Source organism: Tachysurus vachellii, chromosome 9, assembly GCF_030014155.1.
Source record: "Tachysurus vachellii isolate PV-2020 chromosome 9, HZAU_Pvac_v1, whole genome shotgun sequence".
Taxonomy (NCBI): domain Eukaryota; kingdom Metazoa; phylum Chordata; class Actinopteri; order Siluriformes; family Bagridae; genus Tachysurus; species Tachysurus vachellii.
In genome coordinates, this window is record NC_083468.1 from 406,765 (window position 1) to 424,264 (window position 17,500).

The 17,500-nt window shown below is 42.7% G+C and overlaps 3 protein-coding genes across 4 annotated transcripts in view; 1 reads left to right on the forward strand and 2 right to left on the reverse strand.

Moving 5' to 3' along the window:
• The first annotated feature begins 1,461 nt into the window (after window positions 1-1,461).
• Window positions 1,462-5,106, forward strand: bbs10 (Bardet-Biedl syndrome 10). The gene is made up of 3 exons (XM_060878760.1): window positions 1,462-1,589; window positions 2,159-2,337; window positions 2,567-5,106. Exons 1-3 carry the CDS (start codon window positions 1,581-1,583, stop codon window positions 4,305-4,307), a joined length of 1,929 nt encoding a protein of 642 aa, XP_060734743.1. The 5' UTR covers window positions 1,462-1,580; the 3' UTR covers window positions 4,308-5,106.
• Window positions 5,107-6,151: 1,045 nt separating this feature from the next.
• si:dkey-30c15.17 (cAMP-regulated D2 protein) lies at window positions 6,152-12,844 on the reverse strand. Its single transcript, XM_060878762.1, has 9 exons — window positions 12,283-12,844; window positions 11,784-12,066; window positions 11,068-11,269; window positions 10,564-10,697; window positions 10,305-10,432; window positions 9,572-9,690; window positions 8,465-8,605; window positions 7,476-7,648; window positions 6,152-6,672 (listed from the first exon to the last, which is right to left on the reverse strand). The coding sequence occupies exons 1-9, from the start codon at window positions 12,684-12,686 to the stop codon at window positions 6,220-6,222; spliced, it is 2,037 nt and encodes a 678-aa protein (XP_060734745.1). The 5' UTR covers window positions 12,687-12,844; the 3' UTR covers window positions 6,152-6,219.
• A 1,114-nt stretch (window positions 12,845-13,958) lies between these two features.
• Window positions 13,959-17,500, reverse strand: part of glipr1b (GLI pathogenesis-related 1b) — a 7,700-nt gene continuing 4,158 nt past the window's right edge. The window contains exons 2-6 of one of the 2 annotated variants that reach the window (XM_060878769.1): window positions 15,653-15,901; window positions 14,913-15,028; window positions 14,720-14,805; window positions 14,590-14,616; window positions 13,961-14,390 (exon numbers count right to left, since the gene is read on the reverse strand). In XM_060878769.1, the coding sequence (XP_060734752.1) occupies window positions 14,257-14,390; window positions 14,590-14,616; window positions 14,720-14,805; window positions 14,913-15,028; window positions 15,653-15,901 (612 nt within the window). In that variant the 3' untranslated portion in view covers window positions 13,961-14,256. Of the gene's footprint in view, window positions 14,391-14,589; window positions 14,617-14,719; window positions 14,806-14,912; window positions 15,029-15,652; window positions 15,902-17,500 lie in introns of both variants that reach the window. The other variant, XM_060878770.1, reaches the window with a different exon arrangement.

Here is a 17,500-nt window from a genome sequence, read left to right on the forward strand (position 1 = left end):
CAGACACATAAATGCGTCCACAACAGACACATAAATGCGTCCACAACAGACACATAAATGCGTCCACAACAGACACATAAATGCGTCCACAACAGACACATAAATGCGTCCACAACAGACACATAAATGCGTCCACAACAGACACATAAATGAGTCCACAACAGACACATAAATGCGTCCACAACAGACACATAAATGAGTCCACAACAGACACATAAATGTGTCCACAACAGACACATAAATGTGTCCACAACAGACACATAAATGTGTCCACAACAGACACATAAATGTGTCCACAACAGACACATAAATGAGTCCACAACAGACACATAAATGTGTCCACAACAGACACATAAATGTGTCCACAACAGACATATAAATGTGTCCACAACAGACACATAAATGTGTCCACAACAGACACATAAATGTGTCCACAACAGACATATAAATGTGTCCACAACACAAGTGCTATGTCTCTAGATGTACAAGGTGCAGAGGGAAAGCAGACTGGACCGTGTGTAACGTGTGTAACGTGTACAGAGTCACTATCAGCTCTGTAAAGTTTAGCTTAATGGAGCATCTTCAACCAGGTGAGAAAAGATAATATATATAGAAAATATAATATAACACCATATAATATAACACCATATTACAGAAACTATACGGCATAAAGGACTTAAGGGTAAAGATGTGTTTCTGTGGGTTCCAGCTCACATCAGAGTAAAAGGGAATGAGGAAGATGAGGAAGATGATAAACACACTAATGAGTCAATAAAGGGTCCAGAGGAAAAGATCAAAGTTCTGATGATTAAAACAGAAATCAAGGGTTTGATTATAGTTAAAATGGAAAAGAGGTGGCAAAACATATGGGGTAACAGAAGAACAGTGGGGCATTTATACAGAACAGGGGGGCATTTATACAGAACAGGGGGGCATTTATACAGAACTGGGGGCATTTATACAGAACTGGGGGGCATTTATACAGAACAGGGGGGCATTTATACAGAACTGGGGGGCATTTATACAGAACAGGGGGGCATTTATACAGAACTGGGGGGCATTTATACAGAACAGGGGGGCATTTATACAGAACTGGGGGCATTTATACAGAACTGGGGGGCATTTATACAGAACAGGGGGGCATTTATACAGAACTGGGGGGCATTTATACAGAACAGGGGGGCATTTATACAGTATACAAAGAAATGTGTGGGAGGTAAGAACAGAAAAAGGATGTGATTATGACAAAATTATGTACAGGGCAAAACAACACTGAATCTGCACTGAATAAACACAGAGTTTCTACATTATACAGAAACATGAAACAGACCATTGTGATATACAGTATGTAGGACACCAAAAACAGTTAAACACCAACCATGTGCTCCAAACTCCAATCCAGTAGGGGGCGTAAAATGCACCTTACAGTCGGTTTGCCAACCCGAGAAGAAGAAGCAGACAAGCGGCGTCTCCTGGATACCGAGAGAAACTGAGCAGGAGGATTAATGTGGATATAAACATTATTTTATTATAAAGAACATTAATTAATAACGTGTTATATTCATATGTCATGCTGAGAAATGGCTGAGGTGACGATAGCTTTATATCTAGTGTTGTTTATTATTATTATTATTATTATTATTATTATTATTATTATTATTATTATTATTATTATACAGTGTAGTGATGATTATTATAGAGTTTATTTAGAGTATTATAGATTATTATAGAGTTTATTTAGAGTATTATAGATTATTATAGAGTTTATTTAGAGTATTATAGATTATTATAGAGTTTATTTAGAGTATTATAGATTATTACAGAGTTTATACAGTGACAGTAACACAGGCAGTAAATATGTTTGTCCTGCTGAGTGTTAAAGATGTAGAGTGTGTGAATATCGGTGGGTTTTGGTTTCTCCTCATTTTAAATAAGGCACATTGTGGACATTAAATACAACAAAATAAATAAAGAAATAAAAACCAGGAACTAAATAACGACAGGAAATAAAGAAAAATATCACCAGGAACCCAGAGATTCTTACAGTAGCTGCTGTTTGTTAGACATTGTAACACACATAACACACACTCCCACACATTGTGTTCATCCTGCTCCTGTGTGTGTGTGTGTGTGTGTGTGTGTGTGTGTGTGTGTGTAGGTGAGTGATCCCCTGCAGGTGTCTCTCAGCGTGGTTGGAGCGTTGGAGTGTGTGGTGCGGCGGTGTGTGGGGCCGAGCGGAGGGAGTGTGATCTTCACAAAAGACACGGGACAAACATTAATCACCAAACATGGACACTGCATCCTCACTGCACTACACCTGGAGCATCCTGTAGCCAGGTCTGTCTCTCTCTCTCTCTCTCTCTCACACACACACACACACACACACAGAATATACAACACTTCAGGAACACTGGTGTCAGTGGCTGTAGACTCACCTGTAGAGGAACATGTAATAGATTTAACACGTTATACAGATAGAAGTCATGTACTGTGTGTTTGTGTTGTTGTGTTGTGTATTTGTGTTACTGTGTGTGTAACGCTCACTCCTCCTGTCTTTGTCGTTTAGGACTGTGTTGGATTGTGTGCGTTCACATCATTGTGTTACTGCAGACGGTTCGAAGTCGTTTATCCTCCTGTTAGCTGCCCTGCTGAGGGGAATCCGTGACTCTGTGCACGACTCTGCACACGCACACCGCCGCCACACCTCCTGGAAACTGGCCAATCAGCTCCATGCATTCTGCTGGGGAGGGTTGGATGATGTCATAGCTCATGGTGTCGTTCCTTATGCCTCATCTCTGTTCAGATCGGGCGGATGTGAGCTGAAGGGTGGAGTCTTGGCTGCGTTGGTGGGTGGATACATTGGTGGGCGTGTCAGTCCTGGTCAGGCGGAGGTTCTGACGCCGCTGCTGTGTGAGTTCTGCACACGGGTCGGACATGGAGACACTTACAGTTCAGCCGTCTCATTTATTCACTCGAACTTCTCTGGACTGCACGTGGCTGTGCCGGGACTTCACAGCAGCCAATCACGTGTGGTGGAGGGTCTCCTGCTGCCTTGTGATTGGTCTGTTTGGACAGAGACGCACGGCCCGGTGAAGGTGCTGGTTGTTGTTGAGAGATTAGACACACGCTTTGATGCGAGCGTGAACGTTCGGTTTGAGAAGCACTGGACAGATCAGAGTGACGGCGTCATACAGGACAGATTAGCAGCGATCCTGCGGCTCCAAGTCAAGGTTGTGCTGTCGGCGGTGAAGCAGCCGAGGTGTGTGCTGGAGTGGGCGGGGCTCAACGGCGTCTCCGTGCTGGAGTGCTGTGATCCGGAGCAGCTGGAGCTGCTGTGTGAACTCAACACGGCACAAATGCTCACAGCACAGCCACTGATGCAGTTAGGGACGCTAACACACTGCTGCCGCTTTCAGCTCGGAGGACACAGGTACGCTAACGTTGGGGTTAAACACACGTCACTACACACGTCACTACACACACACACCCTGGTGCTGTGTGCGCCTGCTGCAGGACCGCTGGAACAAAACGTGAGCGTGAGCAGAGGTGTGTTCTCCATGCTGCAGCATCTGAACCAGTCTCACAGACACAGCAACATCTTACCACCTCCTCACAAGCAGAGTCTCACGTCCTCACAGAGTCTCACGTCCTCACAGAGTCTCACGTCCTCACAGAGTCTCACGTCCTCACAGAGTCTCACGTCCTCACACACTCTCACGTCCTCACAGAGTCTCACGTCCTCACAGAGTCTCACGTCCTCACAGAGTCTCACGTCCTCACAGAGTCTCACGTCCTCACAGAGTCTCACGTCCTCACAGCTGCACTCATCGTGTCCAAACTTGTGCCAATGCATTTTAAACGTTGGTGATGTCATCCCTGTGGGAGGAGCTTTCGAGTGTCTGTTCCATTATTCTTTGCTCCACAGTAACCATGGCGACCCCGACAGCCGAAGAATCCTAGCCGAGGCTGTACTGAGCGTGCCCAGATCTCTGCATGCTCATAGACCGGGAGATTTCCTGAAGCAACTCATGAATCTCAAGAATAATCAGCGGCACCACTGTCCAATCAGAGAGCAGGGCTCAGGGTCAGAGTTCACGTGGTGTTGGGGGGCAGATGGTCCCGGGCGTGTGTGTGTAGAGCCGGTCTGTAGTAAACACCAGTTGGTGGCATCTGTGCTGCAGTGTGTGAACAGACTGGTGCATGTGGAGACAGTGATACACACAGTGAGACCGCTCGCCCTCGCAGCATTGCCCCGGCCTCAACATGAAAGTGATGATGATGATGATGATGAAGAAGACGGGATGTGACACCATGTGACTGATTTCCTCCTAAAAGGACCTGCACTTTTATTCATCATTGATATAATAATCTGTGTAAATATGTCCCAGGTCTCTCTGCCATCCATAATGTTGGACAAAAGTGTTACCATGACAACCACCTTCACATCATCGCTAACATTAACATGGAAGACGGCTAAAAGCTCAGCAGTTAAACATTAGTATATTATTATCCTCTAAATATTTGCATATCAGACTCGATTGGTCCGAAGCTGATGTATTTATTAAGTGACATCACAATCTGAGATCAGACTCACTGTAATCACAGTTACACAACAGTTACACAAACACTACACACACAAACACAGGTACACAAACACTACACACAAACACAGGTACACAAACACTACACACACAAACACAGTTACACAAACACTACACGCAAAAAAACAGTTACACAAACACTACACACAAACACAGTTACACAACTGTTACACAAACACTACACACACACAGTTACACAAACACTACACACACAAACACAGTTACACAAACACTACACACACAAACACAGGTACACAAACACTACACGCAAAAAAACTTACACAAACACTACACACACAAACACAGGTACACAAACACTACACACACAAACACAGGTACACAAACACTACACGCAAAAAAACAGTTACACAAACACTACACACACAAACACAGGTACACAAACACTACACACACAAACACAGGTACATAAACACTACACGCAAAAAAACAGTTACACAAACACTACACACACAAACACAGTTACACAACTGTTACACAAACACTACACACACACAGTTACGCAAACACTACACACACAGTTACACAAACACTACACACACAAACACAGTTACACAAACACTACACACAAACACAGGTACACAAACACTACACACACAAACACAGGTACACAAACACTACACACACAAACACAGGTACACAAACACTACACACACAAACACAGTTACACAAACACTACACACACAAACACAGTTACACAACTGTTACACAAACACTACACACACACAGTTACACAAACACTACACACACAAACACAGTTACACAACTGTTACACAAACACTACACACAAACACTACACACACACAGTTACACAAACACTACACACACAGTTACACAAACACTACACAAACACAGGGAGGTAACAATCATTTATTAGCTGAATAAAACATTGCTTTTATTCCACAAAAATGTGACTTTTCCATCATGTAATAAACACCACACTAATAAAAGATTAATTCTAGTCATTTATTTAATCTAAAATTAGTTTAATTCTAAGAACAAAGTCGGTTTCTGTTCCACATTAAAATAAACTGAACATTAATAACTGTGTTAATTCGCTTTGACTTTTTAAAATATTACGTTTGTTTAAACCAGAGCCGATCGGCCCTATACGCTCACTACGCAAGTTGCGTAGGGCCCCGCAAATTACGTTAGGCCCCGCCTCCCCCTGCCTCATTTTACAGCGCGTGTTAATGTTTACTGTGTAGATGACAATATGAAGCGGAGCTATACATCTGTCCATGAAAAGAGAAAAAAGAAACAAAATGAGAGTAAAATGTGAGAACAGTAATCAGGTAAACTTGTGTTGTGTTCAGGTTTGATGTCAGTAAGAGTAAATAACAGTAAAGTTAAGTTGATTCTGTCTCTAGTCTCTATCTGATTAGCTACATGAGCTGTGCGGTGCTGACAGTGCAAGTGTAAATGTGTGGCAAATGGTTTACTGGCTCACAGGTCAGGTAGGAGGGCCCCTTAGGGCCCCAGGGAGGTCAGGATCGGCTCTGGTTTAAAACTAACATTTGTGTAATTTCACAAACTTTCCACAAGAAGAATAAAAAGTTATAATTAAGGCAGATTAAAAATGTCTTGTGTTGTTTGTCACTCAGTAAACATTCAGCTGATCCCAGAAGTCACAGAACTGATCTCTGTTTCCGTGCTGAAGGTGAGACTGCAGAGTTAAATTCAGAACTGGCCATCGCTCAGCAGACCTGTATCTAGGCCACGGTGCGAGCCTCTGGTTCCTGCAGAAGGTCGTGTGTTTCCTGTGTGAGTTCGGATCTCCGGAGTGAGCGAACGCCCCCCAGTAACACACCATCTGATTGGCCAGACGACGCTCCTGAGGAGTGAAACTGAAGTTCGCAGCAGGAGCAGAGTCAAACAGGAAGGGAAGCTCCGCCCCATGACAGGCGTGATCGTAACAGAAAGTCAGTCCCTCCCATATTTTGTGATCTGAAGGGGTGTGGTCGAATACGTACAGCCACAGGGCTCCGCCCATTCCCAGCGCAGAGCGAACGGCCCGCCGAGCCGGACACAGGAAGACGAAATCTGTTACGATCTGAATCAAAAAGAGAAAAACAACAAGAGGGTTCTACGTAAGCGTATTGCATTCACTTGAGTAAAAAAAATCTACTCTGTTTTTCTGAATTAACGACTTAATGTGGATTGCATGGAAGTAAACATGTCCCGCCTTTCAAGTTTAATCCGGTTTTATTTTACTTTGGGTTTGAGACATTGGGAGATACGGCTGTCTTTAAGTAATATAAATGGTGTTGTTATTAGTGCGTCAACTTTGCGCAGACACCTCAAGACTTTGCGCCTGTTCAGACGAAAAGAACATTCTGATCTGCTTGACGTTGCTGTGTTTCTATATCAGTTGAACCGATATGGTTTGCTTCACGGTAGCCGTATCACCATTCGTGAAAACCCGTCGATTGCACCATTCATGCAGATCCCATATGGTTTGAGTTTATCATATGAATCAACATGCCATAAAAAGTTTGGGCCTGGATTATGATACAAACGTCGCCGAAGACGATTCCGGCGCCTCAGTTGCATTCCATGGAGATCCAGTATTTTCAACAATTGCCTGATTGTCTCTTGTGTCACCTCATAGCTCCTGAATACATTTCAGATGCATCAGCTTATATCCGTGAAGCAGACCATATCGGTTCAACTGATTAAACTTGAAAGGCGAGACATGTTTACTTCCATGCAATCCACATTAAGTCGTTAATTCAGAAAAACAGAGTAGATTTTTTTTTACTCAAGTGAATGCAATACGCTTCCGTAGGGTTCATCTTATTACGTGTTTCTGAGTCTCCTGATTTTGAGGATGTACAGAGATGTTGTGAGTCTCACCTGAGACAACATCGTCCGTTTGTCCACTTTATGGTAGACGGGAAGGTATTTCTCTAGGACTTTGAGTGTGTGCTGTTTGAAGATGGCGGTGGTGTAGACGACACACTCCAGCACTGACACCGAGCCATTAAAAGCTCCGTATACAAAAATCACACCCTCTTCAGATGTAGTTCCTGCAGGATGGCAAAGATGAAGTGAATCAAAACTTTACATCAGGACTTTTTCACAACACTGAGTGGCTCATCACATTATTATACAGACAACATTACATTACATCATCATTACATTACATCATCATTACATTACATCATCATTATATTACATGGTCGCATTATTGTACAGATAACATTACATCATCATAACATTACATCATCATTACATTACATCATCATTACATTACATGGTCACATTATTGTACAGATAACATTACATCATCATTACATTACATCATCATTACATTACATCATCATTACATCATCATTACATGGTCACATTAGTAAAAATCATCTGTTCTTAAAAAATAATGAACATTGGAGAGGTGTCATGTGATTAATGTCATGTGATTAATGTCATGTGATTAATGTCATGTGATTAATGCTGACGTGTGAATCCCAGCACCAGGAATTTCATTAAAACATCTGACACACACTCAACATCGCCACAGCAAAGCTCTGCTCACCGCTCTTACACACACTTCTACACTTCCACACACTTCTACACTTCCACACACACACTTCCACACTTCCACACACACACACTTCTACACTTACACACACACACACTTCTACACTTACACACACACACTTCTACACTTACATACTTACACACACAGACTAACTTACACATTTCTACACTAACACACACTTACATTCTTACATACACACAGAGACTAACACACACACTTACATACTTACACACTCACACAGTCCACTCACACATATTTTTAACTTAACAGAGAATGGAGGTAAAGTGCACATAGTGTTACAGACCCATTATAACAGGTTTATAACTCTGCCAGTGTCCCCTCTGGAAGGCAGTGATGGGCTGCTCTGTGATCAGCTCACCATCCACATGAGGTCCCCACGTCTCAAACACCTCCAGGAACCGGAACGGGTTGATGATTTTAGAACCTTCAGAAAAAGAGGAGGTGAGACATCTCTATTATCTCTATTATCAAGGTTCAGGGTTCAGGACTAATATAAACTGAGATACTGACAGGCTTCAATATCTCACTGATACCAAGAGATTTATTCTGAACTCATTCTCAGGATTGTTTACACGGAAGATCAACAGAATCCAGAATCACTAATGTGAAATATCTTTCATTTACACACCTGAACTAAATGACCTGAAAAAACTTGTTTCCAAACAAATCCATAAATAAAGACATATAAGTCTAGTCTTTCAATCAGGACTAAAGTAATGGCACCCTGTACTATGTGCCTCTGATGTGCTGCAGTGGAACATTATAGCGGAGGTTTTGGCACAATGCTGCATTTAGAAGACGTTCTTTCATTGTTAAATCCCCCTTTTATCATTTTCACCTCTTTTTGTATTTTGTGGCTAAATAGAAATCTGTGTCTTGAAGAAATTTGGTGTGGATTTTTTGCTTCAGTCAGCTGAAAACTTTACAAAGAGATTCATCATTGATAAAGAGAGTAAAGATGATGGTTCAGAGCTGTGTGAGTGTTGAAACTCGTCCTGAAAGAGAACTCCACAGTGTGTGTTTCAGCACACTGCAGGATCCTGTGGCTGTTATGTAAGATCATACTGTAGGACATCATAATGTTCTACACTTCAGGTCCACATCATGGAGGAGGTTGTGGCTGCAGGAAGCTGCTGTTCTGTAACTTTCAGCTGCTGAAGTTTTGAATGTTTCTGGCTTTGCTGAATCATCTCACATGTACAGCACACTTCAGTATCTTTAACTCAGATTTATAAATAAGTGAAAACTGTGTTGAGTTCATCAGGGATGTTTCAGCTGGTGGCCACCAGGAGATTCCAGAACCTAAAATCTCCCTGAAATTGTGTGTTTGGGTTCCTGCAGTAAAATTACAAGAATATTTGTGTGTGTGTCTGTGTGTTTGTGTGTGTACCTGCATTAACCTGAGCCTGCAGGACAGTGAGTGCGCTGAGGGAGCGAAGACACTGCAGGTCAGACACTGAGCAGTTCGTCTGTTTCACAACGTTCCTGCCCAACTTCATGGCATCCCACCTACAGTATCATAAAGTATGAGTGTGTATGTATGTGTGTGAGTGCATGTGTGATGTGTGTTAGTGTGTGTTAGTGTGTGTGTGTGTGTGTGTGTGAGTGTATGTATGTGAGTGCATGTGTGATGTGTGTTAGTGTATGTGTGTGAGAGTGTGTGTATGTATGTATGTGTGTGAGTGTATGTATGTGAGTGCATGTGTGATGTGTGTTAGTGTGTGTGTGTGAGTGCATGTGTGATGTATGTTAGTGTGTGTGTTTGTTAGTGTGTATGTTAGTCTGTGTGTGTGAGTGTATGTATGTGAGTGCATGTGTGATGTGTGTTAGTGTGTGTGTGTGAGAGTGTGTGTGTGTGAGTGTATGTATGTGAGTGCATGTGTGATGTGTGTTAGTGTGTTGTTTGTTAGTGTGTGTGTTAGTCTGTGTGTGTGTGAGTGTATGTATGTGAGTGCATGTGTGATGTGTGTTAGTGTGTGAGTGTGTGTGTATGTGAGTGCATGTGTGATGTGTGTTAGTGTGTGAGTGTGTGTGTATGTGAGTGCATGTGTGATGTGTGTTAGTGTGTGTTAATGTGTGAGTTAGTGTGTGTGTGTGTGTGTGTGTTAGTGTGTGAGTGTTACCTGGTTTTGAGGGGGATGGAGAAAGGCTGACTCTGTATGGTAGCATGTCTGAACAGATCTTCACTGCTGTTGATCATCAGGTGTAAACACACTGACTGAGCACCAGCACTTTCACCAAATAGTGTCACCTACACACACACACACACACACACACACACACACACACACACACACACAGACTTTCCCTCTGCTGACTGGACTATAGTTTTTGTAGCTGATAGAATGTCTAAAATGAGTGAGTTCCTCTTGTCACACACACCTTCTCTGGGTCTCCACCAAACCCTGCGATGTTTGTTTGGACCCAGTGCAGAGCCGCCTGCTGGTCCAGAATTCCGTAATTTCCTACTGCAGATCTTTCCGGATCTTGCCCCGTCACCAGGAACCCGAATGCCCCTGTACAACAGCCATGGTTACCATGGTTACAGGGTTAAATAAATAGTGTTGTGTTGTCCACACACACCTCAAAACATCCGTTTTTTTAAGCTTTAAGAAGTAAGAAAAGGTGAAAAGATTCATTTATGACCTGTGATGTACAGAGTGTAGATTAACACAAGGAACAGGAAGACTTTTGCAAATACTTTTGATATTTCCAAAACAAGTCTCTTAATCCTCATTTACATATTGTATTGTTCCCTCCCATTAATTTGCATGTGACATCGCTGACATGATGATTGTAAATCTGTATCACGTTTAATAAACTCACTGCACACACAAACTGTCACTCATCATGACTCGGAGCTGATGTGTTTATAGTGTGTCTCACCCAGGCGATACTCCACATTTACCACCAGAGTGTTGCTATAGTTACTGATGAAGCTTCCATCATACAGAGGTTTGGAGGCGGAGCCGGCGATGAAGTCACCTCCGTGGATCCACACCATGACAGGAAGCTGAGCTGTGGTCTTCACTGAGAGCTTCACACTCACAGGAACATATATGTTCAGGTACAGACAGTCCTCGTTCACCTGAACACACACCATGTGGAAAAAAACTCTAACCGAATATGTAACAATAACTACCTCGGGTCACGGGGAGCCTGTGCCTATCTCAGGCGTCATCGGGCATCAAGGCAGGATACACCCTGGACGGTGTGCCAACCCATCACAGGGCACACACACACACACACACACACTCTCATTCACTCACACAATCACACACTACGGACAATTTTCCAGAGATGCCAATCAACCTACCATGCATGTCTTTGGACCGGGGGAGGAAACCGGAGTACCCGGAGGAAACCCCCGAGGCACGGGGAGAACATGCAAACTCCACACACACAAGGTGGAGGTGGGAATCGAACCCCCAACCCTGGAGGTGTGAGGTGAACGTGCTAACCACTAAGCCACCATGCTCCCAGTAATCTTGTTATTCATTCTAAATAAAATCCATAAGTCCATTAACATTTTTCACGTCTTTCACACACAGCAACCAACAACTTTGTGTTTAATTAAAATGATTCATAATAAATAGGATTACCTTATGAGGACATGCTTCAGAGAATTCCTCCGAACAAACCTGCATACACGCCGCCCGAGGGAACGTGGCATCATACGGCCGCGTCCACTGGGACACGGGTTGAGGAGCAGCCCACCGCCTGGAGCCCACAGGAGGAGCTGCGTATGGGATCCCGAAAAACACATGAGCTTTATCCAGGGTCAGTCCACGAACCGGACCGGAGTGTGTGATCACGACAGGGTCTTCAGTGTGTGTGTGCACTGCAGGGTCTTCAGTGTGTGTGTGCACTGCAGGGTCTTCAGTGTGTGTGTGTACTGCAGGGTCTTCAGTGTGTGTGTGTACTGCAGGGTCTTCAGTGTGTGTGTGTACTGCAGGGTCTTCAGTGTGTGTGTGTACTGCAGGGTCTTCAGTGTGTGTGTGTACTGCAGGGTCTTCAGTGTGTGTGTGTACTGCAGGGTCTTCAGTGTGTGTGTGTACTGCAGGGTCTTCAGTGTGTGTGTGTACTGCAGGGTCTTCAGTGGACTCCAGTGTTACGTCTGGTTCTTCATCCCACATGACTTTGTTTAACTTCACGCATTTAATGTCATTACACTCGTTATCATCTGACTGTTCCGTATGCATCCGTATAGAGTTAGGAATTTCAGCATCAGGTTTCATTTCATGTTGAAGGTTTACGTCATGAAATTCAGCCTCAGAAATCTGCACACTGTACTGATTATTGTTCAATATGTCATTACGTGGTGTCTTTTGGAAAGTCATGCTCCTGACTCCTCCAGTCCGAGGCGTGTAATACTGATTATGTGTGAAATGAGTGTGTGTGAGTCGTGAGTCTTTGCCTCTCTCTTGCTCCCCACACACAAAGTCTGGTGTCACCATGGAAACCAGCACGAGCAAGGTTACTCCAGCGACTGATGAGCGAACCATGATGAGCTTCAACCAATATCACGCTGATGGAAAGCCAATCTCAGAGATGTGTTTTACCCACACATGCTCTCTCTCTCTCTCTCTCTCTCTCTCTCTCTCTCTCGCTCTCAATCAAACACACACACCTTCACCATGTACTTACTCAGTTCTGAACCTCTTCTTCAGGACTTCAAGACTTTTTAGTTTCCCAAAATCTCTGAAGTCCTTCTCGCTTCTCTTCAGTCCATATAGTAAGTGAAGCAGGACTGAACTCGGTTTCTTTATAAATCTTGTGATATCAATAAGCCATGCACACACACATACTCACGCACACATACACACACTTACACACACACACACACACACACACACACACACTCACACAAAAACATACTCACACACACATACACACACACAGAAGGAAGGCCTTTGTGAAACAAATAAGATTACAAGCAGCAGGAGATTATAATAAACTTGTTTAAACTTCTCACATGACTCCCATTTAACATTGTAACACATCATTCACACAGATCATGTGTCTCTTTATTAAATCTAAAAATTGTAATTGTTGATAAATTGCACACACTCACACACACGCACACACACACACGCACACACACACACTTACACACACACTGTGTGTTTCTTCTCTTTATGACCGTTCATGAAAACCTTCAGGTGAACAGAGCAGCAGCTGCTACACTCAGTGATGTGTGACTGTTAATTATTAATATAAATGTGCACATTATTAAAGCCCCATTATTAATAACATGTTGTGATGTGATTTCAGAATCAGTCAATATTTCAAAAGCTCAAGCATGTAAATGAGAACAGTTTTTATATCTGTGGCTGTCAATATGCAGCAGGCAAAGACTCCGTGTACAGATTAGCATCAGAGCAGGATTAGCATTAACATTTATTTTTTATATTTTGAATTGTGTATGCAGGTACATGTTGATATACTCATGTCTCTGTGTAAGTGTGATGTCTGCTTTATTTATTTATTATTATTTCCTGCTTTTAACTTACACATGATGTACAAATGAGATCAGGTCAAACTGAGAGCCTCAGAGAAACACACAAACACTCAGAAGTACAAACACACTGCTTTTCAAGATCATGACTCATCTGTGTTCACGCTGTTCTTCCCCGCTGCCTACGGAGCGGTATACATACAGCCGTCTCCATGGGAACAGCATAATTTTCATCACCCAGGGATGCACGGCCAAACGAAATAAATAGTACATTTGTGTAAATGCTGTAAATGAACATTAGACAGCGAATACGGTCGCGATGCAGCCGTCAAGAGACAACACTCACACGTGAACAATTATAGAGTTGTGTTTATTTTATAATATATTCATATGAAAGGTGAAAAGATTATTTAGAAGAATATCCTAATGATATGAGCAGATATGAGAATATGATGCACCAGGCCTACACAGCAGGACTTTACGCCATGTCAGCTCCCTGTCACGCTGAGAAATGATTATAATAATACTAATAATAATAATAATAATAATAATAATAATAATAATAATTGTATTGATCTAAGTCTTGATTAAAATGGAATTCGGTTTATTGAGTGACTTCAGTGTGTTGCATAAAAGTAAAGAAGCCAGAACGATCCAGTCAGGAGCTGCAGTTTAGAGCCTTTCAGCCAATCAGAGAGCGCCTGAGCCGAACCACCAGGGCCGAGATCCCACCCTGGTATCCAGTCGTATTCTGCAGAGAGAGATATTGTCAACTAGAGAACAATCATTTAAAATTCTAAAGCTGAAAATTAGAGAAATATGAAATGAGTGAAAAAGTTATTTCTAAGTGGAGAGAGTCGGCGGGGTTATTAGAGTTCACGTGCAGGTTGAAGAGTCGTGTTTGTTAAATCTAGGAGTTAATGTGGAACATGAATCATCATCATACATACTTTTAACTTGGTCTCGGATTGGATCGGCTGTTGAAAAAATGAGTGTACAGACGATTGACACGTTTTATACTGACTAACACTTGTGATACTGAGCCAAAATAATGTGAGAACATGTTGCTGTTGTTCTTACTGCAAAGTTTGTCTCTGCATTTCTCTACACCGCACTTGCTGCAGGCCAGACCAACGATGTAGGGAGTGAATCCAAACACGTTTCCGCTGTCGTGCAAGATAATAAAAATATCAGAATTACAAAACCTGCTCAGAAATAACACATTATCATTTGTAAAAGTGTTTCAGAGTGAAACCTGAAGATTTCTGCTTACGCGTCACCGTAGTTACAGACAAAAATAGTCGACTCGGGATGATTGGAAAAGTTTTCAATTCCTCTGGAACAGACGTGGACGGCACAGCCAATTTTATAACTCGTCGCCCACATCAACTGAAACACACGAAGAAAAGGAAAGGAAATGTAGTTGTCTGTGTGTGTGTGTGTGTGTATAATGTGTATGAAGGAGTCTCCGGTGTGAGCTCTGTGTTTCTCAGAAACAAGATAAGCTGGGATATTTTTCTTATTAACACGAAGAGAGACAATAAAGAGAGACCGCTGAGGGGACGAGTGTTTAGAGCTGAGACAATAAAGAGAGACTGCTGAGGGGACGAGTGTTTAGAGCTGAGAGAATAGAGAGAGACAGCTGAGGGGACGAGTGTTTAGAGCTGAGAGAATAGAGAGAGACCGCTGAGGGGACGAGTGTTTAGAGCTGAGAGAATAAAGAGAGACTGCTGAGGGGACGAGTGTTTAGAGCTGATTGAACACACTAAAGAAAGTCATTTGTTTCTCTGATGTTCCACAACATCAAATGTAACTGTAACTAAAATGTTAAAGTATAATAAATCTATAAATCAGAAAACAAAGAACTTGAACAAAGTAAAAATAAAATCCAAAAACAAAACTTGTTGCTTTTTCTAACCTGCGTAGGGGGAGACGACTGAATCTCTGTCATGACTAATAGACTCAAGGTGCACAAAATTATATTCAACACACACACACACAATGATAGCTGACCTGTGTATAATGTCCACACACTCGGGCACAGCTGTTGTTCCCATGTGTATAATCAGCACTCTCTTTGTTCCAGCTGTTGATTGCTGACTCGACTGTAAAGGCTGAATACGGAGCCCCGAGCCAGATGTTCTCTCCGACTTGCCGGAAGTCCGCGTGGGCCTTGCCCTCCTGCTTCAGCACAGGGTTATGGGATGCCTTGCAATGTCTCGCCCAGGACCGAGCACCTCTTGCCAGTGCATTATCCCAGGACTGCACAAACACACACACACACACACACACACACACAAACATTGAAAACAAAAACATTATTTTCTCATATCTAGATAATAATCTCAGATCTCATTTCTCACAACCTTCTTCAGCTGACATCAGTATGAGGTTTTATTTTTGGCTCCACATCAGTTTATTTCCTGTTAAATCTTTTACAGTGAATCACTGTTTATTTTAAGTTACAGTGTAGATGTGAGCTCAACAGCACCACCAACAGGTCGTAATAAAACACAACAGTGTGAAGGAGCCAGAAACGAGGCTGAGGCTGATTTCTCTCTTATTCAGACTGTAGATTCCTGCAGCCAATCAGTGACAGTCGTGTCAGGTGATTACACACAGGGACACGCCCCCTAGACCTAATCTCCATCCAGCAGTCATCAGCAGCGTGTAAGATGGAGCTGGACAGATACAGATCATGAGGAACATCACAGAGGACAGGTCATTTCTCATCATTATATTTTTACCCAGAATGCATTTGGAGAAAGTTTCTGTGTGTTTAGATTTCAGAAGAAATGATGAGACGTAAAAACTCATGTCATTACTGAGATACTGATATTGATGTTACATTTAAACCCAAACTTCTGATGTCACTGATATCACTGATGTCACTGATGTCACTGTGTCACTGATATCACTGTGTCACTGATATCACTGTGTCACTGATGTCACTGATATCACTGATGTCACTGATGTCACTGTGTCACTGATGTCACTGTGTCACTGATGTCACTGATATCACTGATGTCACTGATGTCACTGTGTCACTGATGTCACTGATATCACTGATATCACTGATGTCACTGATGTCACTGATATCACTGTGTCACTGATATCACTGTGTCACTGATGTCACTGATATCACTGATGTCACTGATGTCACTGTGTCACTGATGTCACTGATATCACTGATATCACTGTGTCACTGATGTCACTGTGTCACTGATGTCACTGATATCACTGATGTCACTGATGTCACTGTGTCACTGATGTCACTGTGTCACTGATATCACTGTGTCACTGATGTCACTGATATCACTGATGTCACTGATGTCACTGTGTCACTGATGTCACTGATATCACTGATGTCACTGATATCACTGATGTCACTGATATCACTGTGTCACTGTGTCACTGATGTCACTGATATCACTGATGTCACTGATGTCACTGATGTCACTGTGTCACTGATGTCACTGATATCACTGATGTCACTGATGTCACTGTGTCACTGATGTCACTGATATCACTGTGTCACTGATATCACTGTGTCACTGATGTCACTGATATCACTGATGTCACTGATGTCACTGTGTCACTGATGTCACTGATATCACTGATATCATTGATATCACTGATGTCACTGATGTCACTGATGTCACTGTGTCACTGATATCACTGTGTCACTGATGTCACTGTGTCACTGATGTCACTGATATCACTGATGTCACTGATGTCACTGTGTCACTGATGTCACTGATATCACTGATATCACTGATGTCACTGATGTCACTGTGTCACTGATATCACTGTGTCACTGATGTCACTGTGTCACTGATGTCACTGATATCACTGATGTCA

Coding starts and splice junctions, on each gene's coding strand:
- bbs10 (XM_060878760.1), top strand. Junction 2,338..2,566: donor CTGGAGCATCCTGTAGCCAG/GTCTGTCTCTCT, acceptor TTTGTCGTTTAG/GACTGTGTTGGATTGTGTGC.
- si:dkey-30c15.17 (XM_060878762.1), bottom strand. CDS start 12,686: ATGGTTCGCTCATCAGTCGCTGGAGTAACCTTGCTCGTGCTGGTTTCC. Junction 11,270..11,783: donor CTGAAGCATGTCCTCATAAG/GTAATCCTATTT, acceptor GTGTGTGTTCAG/GTGAACGAGGACTGTCTGTA. Junction 10,433..10,563: donor TTGGTGGAGACCCAGAGAAG/GTGTGTGTGACA, acceptor GTGTGTGTGTAG/GTGACACTATTTGGTGAAAG.